The sequence below is a fragment of the Quercus lobata genome, chromosome 1 (genome assembly GCF_001633185.2).
Source record: "Quercus lobata isolate SW786 chromosome 1, ValleyOak3.0 Primary Assembly, whole genome shotgun sequence".
In the NCBI taxonomy this organism is placed as follows: domain Eukaryota; kingdom Viridiplantae; phylum Streptophyta; class Magnoliopsida; order Fagales; family Fagaceae; genus Quercus; species Quercus lobata.
Genome location: NC_044904.1, coordinates 28,543,576 through 28,556,469, shown reverse-complemented (window position 1 = coordinate 28,556,469; position 12,894 = coordinate 28,543,576). Strand labels below are relative to the sequence as shown.

Below are 12,894 nucleotides of genomic sequence, written 5' to 3'. Positions count from 1 at the left end.
TAATTGTTGTCTAATTTTGCCTTACATGTCCAATTTAATTTTCTTTATTTGAATTCCAAGTGAGTCATTCATAATACCAAACACGAATGTTGAGATGACCACTTTACTCATCTAGGTAAGACTACTTTATCGTTGCTTCAATAAAATGTTTGTGTAATTAAGCATAGGTTACAACCTAGTTAAAGTTAAAATTAAATTATTTGAGTTCATGAGATAGACTAATTTGTAAAATTATAAAAATTAGATTTACCTAGTACAATAAAATTATATATATATATATATAAAATTATTTACTACAAAATAAACAATTTATATTATCAATAAATTACAAATAATAAGTTAACATATTAGGATTATATTTACAAACTTATACAGTCTAATTTTAAGTCTATGTAATTATATTTTTATGCATGTATACTTAATAAATATATAGTATTACATTGTGTCTATATGCATATATATATATATATATATATATATATATTTATATATATTCAAGCTAACCTAGTATTCAAGCCTCATATTCGTGAGCTTGTCCACAAGCACTTGAATATGTTTAACTTGATTACTAAATAAAAAAAATATAAACAAAAAAAAATTTTAAAATTGAGTCTAAATTATTAATGTATAGTTTGGTTCATTTACAATCTTCCACATTAAAAAGATACATACAGCAATAAATGAGCTTTCTCACTCATCGTATGATTATAATCATGCAATTAACATGTTGACATACTATAAAAAGGTTATACCAAATACATAAAACTCTCAACTTTTGTAGGGTTTGGAAGATGTTATAGTAAGCAACTTTACCCTCAATTTGCTTTGCAAACAAAGGCTAATTCTCAAACTAGAATTGAAAACCTACTGCTTTTGGTGGATGACATTTGCTATCATACCAAGGCTCAACCTCTACGTTGGCATAACATAGCATGTATAAAGAATTTCCATTTCTTCAGTTTGAACAAAATCTGTTCACACTATAATCCGTGGGAGTTTGGGAAACAAAAATATATTTAGGATGGAGAAACATAAGAACATGCGTGGAGGTGTCCCCTTAAAAGGAATAGTGGATTTGTCACTTTGTTGGTTGGGTAATCGATAATTAGTCGTAAGTGGTAAGTAAGGTTACCAGTTGATGAAAAGTCTCTTAGCTTCCACATAAAAATGCTAATCTACATTTAACATTTAGATCTTAATTATTTAGGTATTGAATAGATGAAGTCATGAAGAGGTTCACAGTCACTAGTCACAGCTCCTGCAGTTTTTTTTTTTTTGGATAGATCTTTTGACTAAGGTATTATCCGCAGATTTGTCTTCTTTCAAGTTTTTAATAGTTGAAGAGCCTCTTACCTTCTACGTAAAAAATAATGCTAAGATACATTTAGATGGTTAATCGGAACGTTACTTTGATCTTAGAAAGATCTGAAATTTGTTAGAATCCACAAAAAAACTGATGGAATCATACACATTAAAGTATATAATTCGATGTTGTCAATTTGAGGAAGAAAGTGAAACTGAAAAATGTCGCAAACATTTTAAGCAATCTGTTTTTACATTCTTTAGAACTTTCAAAACAAACCAAAGCGTTTACATACTCCCCGGGGCCCGGACAGGTAGTCGGGGACACATCATGACAATTATCAAACAAACTTAAAACTAAAGAAGAACTATGCCTATTTATTTTCTGCGATTACAATTTTTATTTTTTGAGATCTTCTGCAATCACAGAATCAGGCATATGCCTATTTAATTACTATGGCAATATAGGGACCACAATCACAATTTAGCTAGAAATCTCAATGGATTTGACATCAGGCTTCTTCACCTCCACCTTAGGGACCGTCACAGTGAGAACACCATTCTCCATGGAAGCCTTAATCTCATCCATCTTTGCATTCTCAGGAAGCCTAAACCTCCTCAAGAACTTACCGCTGCTACGCTCCACTCTATGCCACGTGTCTTTCTTCTCTTCCTTTTCCACCTTCCTCTCTCCGCTTATTTGGAGCACTCTGTCTTCTTCAACTTCAACCTTCACTTCCTCTTTGTTGAGCCCAGGAAGATCAGCTTTGAACACATGGGCTTCTGGGGTCTCCTTCCAATCCACGCGAGTGTTAACCAAAGCAGAAGTTTCTTTTGCAAACTGAGGTTCAGATGAGAACGGAAAATCCTTAAATGGGTCCCAAATCTCGAGCGAGAATGGATCGAAGATATTGCTTCGGCGGCTACCAAAGAAGCTTGGAATCAGCGACATCTTAGTTAATAACTACTGTAAAGAGAAAACCTTAGAAGTTGTTTTTGTTCGTTGGGAAAGCTTACAATGATACTTGCGACTTCGGATTGGTTTGGAAAGAAAGAATGATTTGCATATTTATAGGTTCTTGTAGGATTCTTCAAGTGTTTTCTCGCGAACTCTAGTAGTTGTTTGTCTCCTCGATCTGGTCTCGTTAACGAACTTTCTTGTTTTTCAATGTTCTTTCCAGTTTCTCTAGCATCTTTGAGAACCTTCTGTTGGACCTAGCGTTCTAGCCCAGTTATTACTAGGCTGTGCCAAAATGCCCACAAATACCCGTATTGGGCCTAATCCATTAGTCATCCAAAGTTTTGTGAATGCCTTAGTTTTTTATTTTTTTTAATAGAAAAAACTCAGCCGAAAAAAAAAAAAAATTAAAACTTATCATACACTCTTGGTTCACAACGACTCGGTATTTCCACCGCTCATATAAATAATAAATCCAACCAGAAGTTTAACTAATATAATCTTCTATAACGTGAGATGAAGGAGATTCACATCGATTTAGTCATTGAGCACTAAATAATTACGTAAAAAAACATATATTTTCTCTTCTCAATAGTTTGTATTTAATAAAATTTGAGTGCACGTGCATGAATATGTAACTCAATACGAAGTCATATTAATTATTATAAATTGTTAAATATTGAAGTATTGAGTGTAGACAAGTAATAGAATGCAAGGCTAGCACATACCATCAACTAGAGCTCTGTTGATGTGCTTGCCAAGACAAGTTGTATCAGGTAGAAGTTTTGTAATCCATTACACACCTCTGATGTATTTTCTACTCGTTTAATTTGTGATTTAAGTACATATTGGTTAACGTCCTCTCTTTTTTTTTTTCCAAAAATCCACGAAAAAAGATAGCCCAATTATTTTAGGGCCCATTATTCTTTTATTTTATTTTATTTGCCCCAAACTTCTGTAACTTTACTGGGAAATTTTGAAGGAGTGTAGTATTGATTGGGATTTGGGTCCCGTGCAATATCCAATTACCCTACTTCTTCTCACATAAAGTTTTACTATCTTAATTTTTAACTTTAATTTTTTAACTATTATTCAAAATTTAGTATTTAATGGTTAAGATTGAAAATTATTTTTTTCAATTTTCAATCTCAAATAATTTTCAATCTCAACTATTAATTGCTATTGCATCAAGTACAATACTCTATCGTATTGATTGAGATCAAAAGGAGAATCTATTTAAGCTTACCTATGGGACTAGGATGCTGATTTTGAATAGGGGCTTGGACCTGGAGCAGTTGCAAACTCCATGAACCTATGAGTAGTAGACCCACATGCAAGCTACAAGCCTAGAAAACAACGCCCAAATAATTAATTTGATTTTTGTCTCCTAAGTTTAGGTAAACCATGAAATTCATCTTAACTCATTTAATGCTAACTAACAAGATCCCTTAGATTTCATTTATGCTCTGTTTGGATGTTTAAAAAATGAGGGGGAGTAGAGTAGAGGGAGGGAGAGTAATTCAATTACCTTGTTTGGAAGTTTTTTAAGGAAGGAGGGGAAGGGGTTTGGAAGGATTTCAACTTCCTCTAATCCCTCTTTTTTAATTCCTCCAAATTGGAGAGATTTGGAGAGTAGAGTTGATAAATTATTGACTAAATGAATTCTCCAATTTCCCCTTTCTAAATTAACAAAATTACAAACCGATTATATAAAATAAATTCTTTTTTTTTTTTCAAGAAAATAGTGTTTGAAAAAAATTTTCTCGACCCGCACTTTCTGGAAAACCAAACGAGCGGCAAACATTCACAGTCCTTGTTGGAATTGCTAGTTCTCACCGATGACATTCCTCGATCAGCTTGCGGACGAGGCTTTCTCTCCACGGTGGACTCATCGTAAACAAAAAGCCGCGACTTCTTCTTCATGCGGCCGGTGAAGATCGCGACGAACTAGGATGGAGAAGACGAACTCGTAGAAGCAACAGTAGTCACAATACTAGTAGCAACCGAGGGCTCGCGAGTCAAAACCCTAGGATTTGATTCCAATTTCTCGGATCTAGACCTGAACAGATTCGAAAGCAACGAGAACCTACCGTTCTTCTTCCAATACAACCCACTATAGTATTTTGTTGATTTTTTCAGTAAACAAACAAACCAAACAATTTTTTTCTTATTTTAATTATTATCAATTAAGGATGGTTTTTTTTAGTATAATAAAAAAGCAGAAAAAATATTTAATCATAAGCCAATGTTGATTATTTAATTCACATCAGATAAAAAAAAAAAAATATATTGCATGCTATAGTCATAATTTTTTAATCTAACAAATTAATCATAAACCAATGTTGCAAGTCCATTTTCAAATAGAGGTAAATTTTTCTATTTAAATCATTTCCTCTCATTTTTATCCTAATTTTTAAAACATCCAAACAAAAGGAAGGGCTAATTACTCTCTTTCCCCTTACTAATTTTTAAAACATCCAAACAAGATGGAGGATAACTATTCCCCTCTACTCTCCTCCCCACTACTCTCCCCCCCTCTACTCCCCTCTACTCTCCTCCCTCTCTAAATTTCCAAACAGGCCATTAGTAAGTTCTTAGGAAAAAATTATTGAATATTACGAGAGTACCATAAATATGCACTCTTCTCTCTCACAAGAATTGTGAATTCTATTATAAATTTAATTAATAGGACTCATACTTATGTGAGAGGAGGGAGTACGCATTTGTGGTACTCCAAGAGTACCCAATAATTACCCGTTCTTAAGGGATCGTTTCTTCTAGTAAAGCATAATTTGGCAGAAAAACTCTCAAAATTAATTTTTGGACCAGACAGCATTAGATATGGAGGAAAATTAGGATCTATCATTTTCTGAATTCCAAACCTCAACTTTCTTATTTAGAAAAAAGAAAAAAAAAATCCAACTTTCTCTTTGGTCATTTCCCTCATATTTGCTTGACAAGAATGTGAATCTTGACCATGATATTCAACTATCCTTTTTATCTAGAAGCCTAGCTAAGAATTGCAAAAAAATACAGAAACCATTTATTCTTTTAATAAATAAATATTACTTTATGGCCCTTCAATTAAATTTTAATTGACCTTATGATTTATAAGAGTCGCATCTTTTTTTATAACATATTAATGATGCCCAACCATACTTTTGTTCTAGAAGGTCCAGGTCCACAAGGAATGAGATTTTAACTTGATCAATAAATAATTTAGGCTTTACAAAAATATTGGGTCTTACAGTGTTTTACAATTGTAGCCCAATTTTGTAATGGAAAGAAGAATGGTTGTGAGCTAGCATAGTAATAGTCAAAAATATTTAGGTATGCCCAATAATTCATTTGTGATGTTTGAAAAATATATAGGTGTTATTTAAATAATATTAGGTGTAAAAAAAAATGTACCCTAACAACAGCAAAGCAAATATTTGTGGTTGACACTAAAGCAAGCAGCAACAAAGAAGAAGACTTCAAAAGTAGCAAAGAAGAAGATTGAATACTTTAGAGGCCAAAAATGCAGAAACAACATCGGCAAAAGTGAAAAATGCAGAGAGAGTAAGAGAGCAAATGAGACAAAGAATAAGAACAGAAAGATGGCGGTGTAATCTCATTTGATAGCATCTCATGTGGTTGAAGCTTTAGCCTTCAACAATGGTTATAAACCTGTAAGTATCCAAAAAAAAACGTCTAATTTTGACCTGTGAAAACCTACGGTTTTCAAACCCGAAAGGTTCAACCATGGTTGGAACGGTTCACTGACTTTCTCACATAAGCCGGTTCTAGAGGTTTAAAGAATCGTATTGATGAACGGTTTCCGGTTAACCCGGTCGGACCGTATGGTCCAATCTGGGTTTCTAAACCATGGTCTAGGAGACTAATGGTCCATTTGGATGGAGGGGAGAAGAAGAAGTAATGGAGGGAAGTAAAATAGATTTAAGAGGATATTTTTTATTTTTTTATTATTTTATTTACATTGCTTTTGCAAATTATGAGCAATGATCAACCCCATATATCACACATCTTTCACATGACTGTACTACTCTTCTGTGTCAAGCTATAGGAGAAATATATTTAAGTTTCTTCCTAATTGCTCTATTTCCTTTTCCCAAAATAATTTAATATCTTTTTTCCCCAAAAATTTTAATATCTTTAGGAAATACCGAAATAGAGCAATTAGGAAGCTAAGTTCAAACTGTTCATAAAGAGCAATTAGGAAGAAACTTAAATATATAAATAGCTGAGTTCAAATTGTTCATAAAGAGAACAAAGAAGTTGATTTATAGCTATAACAAATGAAAATTTTCACCTGTCATATGATTATATATTCATACATTTGACATGTTAGCATACATAAAATTTTCATTTGAGCACTTTGAACAAAATTTGTTCCCTCTAGTTAACGACTGCGAAGATCTTAGAAAACTATAAGTCTAGAAGTAAGGGTATAGAAACCTAAGATGATGTGGAGAAACTACTTCTCCCAAATCCTGCGGTCCTAATCAGATAAACCTTTTTATTAAGTTATTATCCACATAATTTTTCTTGTTTAATAGATGAAGAGTCTCTTAAACCTTGCACATAAAATGCTAAGCTACATTATGATTGCAGATCAAAACGTTAATGCCCTTTGCACTTAGAAAGATCTGGTTGGCCGTTGGCAATTTGAGGAAGAAATGGGAAACTAATTTAAATTGGTAAGAGTAAGCAATGATTTTAACTTTTAAGCACAATATTTTTGCATTTCTTGGTACTTTCAAAACATTACAAAGCTTTTACATATTCCCCGTATAGCATATACCGGAGGACATCATGAAAATGATCAAACAATTAAACGAACATAGTACTAAAATTTATTTTATACAATTAGAATTTGAGGCCTATGTTTATATTAATTACTATGCTATATAGGGACCAGATCACAATTTAGCTAGAAATCTCAATGGACTTGACATCAGGCTTCTTCACCTCCACCTTAGGAATCTTCATAGTGAGAACGCAATTCTCCATTGCAGCCTTAATTTGAACCATCTTAGCATTTTCAGGAAGCCTAAACTTCCTCAAGAACTTGTCGCTGCTACGCTCCACTCTATGCCACGTCTCTTTCTTCTCTTCCTACTCCACTTTCCTCTCTCCGCTTATCTAGAGCACTCTGTCATCTTCAACTTCGACCTTTACTTCCTCTTTGTTAAGCCCAAGAAGATAAGCTTTGAACACATGGGCTTCTGGGGTCTCCTTCCAATCCACGCGGGTATTAACCAAATCAGAAGTTTCTCCTGAAGACTGAGATTCAGATGAGAATGGGAATTCCTTAAAAGGGTCCCAAATCTCAAGCGAGAATGGATTCAAGATGTTGGTTCGGTAGCTACCAAAGAAACTTGGAATCAATGACATCTTAATAAAGAGCTAGAGTAGAGAGAACCTTTGAAGAAGTGGTTGTTTGTTGGGAATGCTTAAAATGACACTTGCAAATTCTGACTGGTTTGAGAGAGAACAATCTGGTAGTGAATTTATAGGTTTATGGGGATTCTTCGAATATTTTCTTGGGAGTTCTGGTTGTTGTTAGTCTTCTCTATCTATCTTGACGAACTTTCGGGCTTGTTCTAATTTTTTAGATGAACATTCTAGTATCTTGTCGATATCTAAATATGCAATTTAATTCTTGTAAATTTTAAAGGCACTAAAATTTTAATCAGCATAAAATATACGAATCATTTTGAAAACAATGTAATTTGTCGTAAAAGTGGTATTTATTAAAACAATAATTTATGAATACAAAAATTATCACTTTTTTTGCATTTGCTATTACAACTTCTTGTGATTATTACATAATAAAATTTGTTTCAGTGTTGGGCCCATATAAAATGATGTTGCTTCAATAAACTGTTATTTTTTTAGACATGTTCCAATTGAAACTTAACACCTTAATATTTATATAAATATATATATATATATATATATAATTAATTCCATAATTTTTTTTAAGGACTCTAGATTCATAATGAATAAAAGTAAGGAGAAGTAACAGAAGTAAACTAAGGTATATTTGAGTAATTTACTAATGAAGTTGTATATTTGAGGGGGCGTAAATGAGTTGAGTTGAGTATTAAAAGTTTAGGAGTGATTTATATAATTTTCTTTAGAACATGAGCAGATTTGAGAACACCATCAAGCTAAAATACATATTCCAGTTTAATTCATTTTCTTGTCAAAGAAGTTTGAGTTTACTCATGAACTATTGGATTAACTTATTCTTTTTCCATATAGTAAACATCTGAACTAAAATTTTGTACCGCCTTCACAATTCTGTAATAATAACTAATAATAATCACCATTGGCGTGTGTGGTGCATTGATAGGAAGCACTCGAAAAGACCCATCACTTCAAACCAAGCTTGGCCTATACTTCCTAATATGAAAAAAATCATGGTAATGTGGTTGACTAGTAGCACACTTTGCTTTGCACTGGTGGTAACTATGAGCTTACCCAAAAGCCTAAGTGGTAATATATCGTGGGGCATGGGGCAATCTATGATGAAACTACACTTGGGTTGGGGGGGGGGGGGGGGGAGGCATGGCCCCCCTCAAATTTTGAAAAATTAACTAGTAGTATGTATAGGCTATACAAAAATTCTAACTTTTGACCCTAAATTGTATATTCTTGCCCCCCTACCCAAATATTTTTACAAATTGACCCATGAAATTTCCCAAATTGTTTTAATCAAACCATCCCTTTACTGCATTGCCCCAATATATCAAGAAAATCCATTAGACAAACCAACAAAACAATTCATACACCTGGATAATCAGAAAAACCTTTAAACAATCACAAATCCAGTATAGAAAAAAAATACCAACAAGATAAGTACAAATGACAAATCCTTAGCAAAACAATCCTTTAGTGCTACACCACCACCATCTTTTTCTCAAACCATCTTTTTTTTTTTTTTTTTTTCTTACTTCACAACCTTCGGACTTCAATGCATGCCTTCTCTCTATTTTGCAAAATGATGATTGACAAAGGCACCTTAGAGATTGTGGCAAAGATGGCTACAACTCATTGTGGTTCTTGTGGCCAACATAAAGCCACGTGCACTTAATTTTTTTTTTTTTTTTTTTGGTTGCTCATATAGTATAACCTTATATTCATAAAGCTATCTTAAAATGATTGTAGTAGTATACTAACTTATATCTATTAATTTTGTTGTAACTTTATTGTGTTAATAAATTACTGATAATAATATTGTTGTGGCTTGCGGGTTTTTTTTTTTTTTTTTTTTTTTAATTTAAAATTTTAAACTAAAGAAATAAATATCAGAAAGAAAAAAAAATGTATTAATTTTTATATAGGTTAAAGATTCTTGACTTTGCAAGTCAAGAAATAATTTGAATCGTTACAAAGGATAAATTCCTAAAAATTAATATTATAATACATCCACAAATATGATATTATGATGTGTATGCATTTTTTGGTCGACTAAAATGAACACTTGCAAAACTTTTTTTGGGTTATGCTTGCCCCTCCCAAGTTCAAATCCTGGTTTTGTCCCTGGGGCAATGATTACACATGCGAGCCCTTTTTTTTGTTTTAAAAAAATCATAAATAATATATTATATTATATCATATTAAAGTCAAAGCACAATCAGTACTCAAATTTGTTTTTAATTGTTTTTTAATTTTGCTTTATATGTCCAATTTAAATTTTTTATTTGGATGCCAAGTGAGTCATTCATAATACTAAACACGAAAGCAAAGATGACCACTTCACTCACCTAGGTAAGACTACTTTATCATTGCTTCAATTAAGTGTTTGTGTAAGCATAGGTTACAACCTAGTTAAAGTTAAAATTACATTATTTGAGTTCTTGAGATAGACTAATTTTTGTTTGTAAACTTATATAATTTAGATTTACCTAGTACATAAAAAATTATATATAAATTATTTACTACAAAATAAAATGGTTTATATTATCTATAAATTACAAATAATAAGTTAACATATTATGAATATATATATATATATATATTTAAAAATTTATACAATCCAATTTTAAGTCTATGTAATTGTGCTTAAGGACCAAGTTGGTTAGTTTTAAAGAGTCTTGAACCTTCTTGACATTAGCCCAAATCTTAGGATTAGTTTATGTATTTTACCCATAATTATATTTTTATACATGTAGACACAGTTGTATATAATATTTTGTATTCAAGTTGAATGTCATAATCATGAGCACATTATTTTGTTTGAATTATTTTTCTTAATATACTTATGGATGTTCATTTTTTTTTTTTTTTTTATAGAAGTATTTTGAACTTTTTGTTTCCCTTGTGTTATTTCCTTGAACATTTTTTTTATAATAATTCAAAGCCCACAATTTTATTCTAACACTTAACTTTTAGCCAGTAAAATATTAAGGTGACTTGGTTCTATTGCGATTCAACCAAATAGTAAAAGAAATCCACATATGTCCTTCATTGTGTCTATAATTTTATTTACATTGGATTTGCAAGTTGTGAACAATGACCAACCCCTTATGTACGTCACATATCTTTCACATGACTAAACTACTCTTCTATATCAAGCTATAGGAGAAATATATTTAAGTTTCTTCCTAAATTTGTGGTAAATAAATGAATATAAACAGCTGAGCTAAAATTGTTCATAAGGAGGACAAAGAAGTTGGTTTACAACTATAGATATTAGAGATATACATACACCAACAAATTAAACTTTTCACCTGTCGTATGATACTTTATTCATAGATTTGCATGTTAGCATACATAAAATTTCCATTTCAGCGCTTTGAACAAAATTTGTTCCCTCTAGTTAATGCATGTGAAGATCTAAGGAAACTAATTAAGATGATGTGTGGGAGATACTACTTCTCCCAGATCTTGTAGTCCTGATCAGATAAGACCTTTTTATTGAGGTAATATCCACATAATTTTTCTTGTTTAATAGATGAAGGGTCTTTTATACCTTGCGTATAAAATGCTAAGCTACATTATGCATGATTGCTGATCAAAATGTTGACGCCCTTTGCACTTAGAAAGATCTGGTCGACCGTTGGCAACTTGAGGAAGAAAGGAAATCTAATTAAAACTATTAAGAGTAAGCACCAATTTTAAGCACAATATTTTTGCATTCCTTAGTACTTTCAAAACATTACAAAGTTTTTACATATTCCCCGTATAGCATTTATTTGGGGGGGCAAGTCATGAAAATTATCAAACAATGAAACAAACATTGAACTAAAATTTATTTTATGCAATTAGAATTTAAGGCCTATGTTTATATTAACTATGCTATATAGGGACCAAATCACAATTTAGCCAGAAATCTCAATGGATTTGACATCAGGCTTCTTCACCTCCACCTTAGGAACAATCACAGTGAGAACACCATTCTCCATGGAAGCCTTAATTTGATCCATCTTTGCATTCTAAAGAAGCCTAAACCTCCTCAAGAACTTGCCGCTACTGCGCTCCACTCTATGCCATATGTCTTTCTTCTCTTCCTTCTCCATTTTCCTCTCTCCGCTTATTTGGAGCACTCTGTCATCTTCAACTTCAACCTTCACTTCTTCTTTGTTGAGCCCAGGAAGATCAACTTTGAACACATGGGATTCTTGGGTCTCCTTCCAATCCACACGAGTGTTAACCAAAGTAGAATTTTCTTTTGCAAATTGAGATTCCAATGAGAATGGAAAATCCTTAAAAGGGTCCCAAATCTTGAGTGAGAATGGGTCTGAGATGTTGCTTCGATGGCTACCAAAGAAGCTTGGAATTAGCGACATCTTAATTAGGAACTATAGTACAGAGAAAACTTTTGAAGTTTGAAGTAGTTGTTTGTTGGGATGCTTACAATGACACACGATTTCTGACTGGTTTGATAGATTATAGAGTGGTAGCGAAATTTATAGGTTCGTGGAGGATTCCTCTGATATTTTCTCAGGAGTTCTGGCTATTAGTCTTCTCTGTTTTCTTGACAAACTTTCGGGTCGATTCTAATTTTCCAAATGAAAGTTCTAGTATGATCTTTGCAAACCTTCTATGGATTTGGCCTACTTGGGTATTTCCTTGCGTTACTGATTCATGTATTGGGCCTCTGTACAATTGCACTTACACGGATTTGGCAACATATTTAAACCCAATAAAGATTATAAAAAATGTGTGTGTATATATATATTGTAAGGACACGATTTTGTAACGAACCGTAACAGTGTTGGGTTCGCACGTAAAAGGCCCAAACAATATCATTTGTAGAGCATGGGTTTGAAAGGCTAGGCCTTGGTCACCAGGCGGTGGGTTTTTCGTGATGTTCATGCATGGTTAAGTTGTCTTCGCCCCTGAAGTCTTTCTCCTGGAGGCGGGCTGAGAGGTTCTGGTTTTTGGCCATTTTTCCCAGCCCCTTTTTGGCGCACTAACTTTTACATTATATAGTCCTTCTTGGTTGATCCTATCCCTCCACTTGTTGGTCAGGCAGGTGCTTACTTCTGTACCTGTCCCATCAGCTGTCCTCTCTTACTTTTCTGTTTAGTCGCAAGGATCGAAGTTACACCGTCCAAGCGTCTTTTCTCATTAACATGATCAGGACGTTGGCCGGTGCATTTAATGCGGGGAGGGGGGGG

General features: G+C 32.9%; 1 protein-coding gene and 2 pseudogenes across 1 annotated transcript; all 3 read right to left on the bottom strand.

The window, feature by feature from the left end:
- Nucleotides 1–1,530: 1,530 nt before the first annotated feature.
- Nucleotides 1,531–2,401, bottom strand: LOC115985752 (18.5 kDa class I heat shock protein-like). Its single transcript, XM_031108657.1, has one exon. It carries the CDS (start codon nucleotides 2,252–2,254, stop codon nucleotides 1,787–1,789), a length of 468 nt encoding a protein of 155 aa, XP_030964517.1. The 5' UTR covers nucleotides 2,255–2,401; the 3' UTR covers nucleotides 1,531–1,786.
- A 4,788-nt stretch (nucleotides 2,402–7,189) lies between these two features.
- On the bottom strand, nucleotides 7,190–7,657 carry LOC115952060 (annotated as a pseudogene).
- A 3,935-nt stretch (nucleotides 7,658–11,592) lies between these two features.
- Nucleotides 11,593–12,066, bottom strand: LOC115993519 (annotated as a pseudogene).
- Nucleotides 12,067–12,894: the final 828 nt, after the last annotated feature.

Coding starts and splice junctions, on each gene's coding strand:
- LOC115985752 (XM_031108657.1), bottom strand. CDS start 2,254: ATGTCGCTGATTCCAAGCTTCTTTGGTAGCCGCCGAAGCAATATCTTC.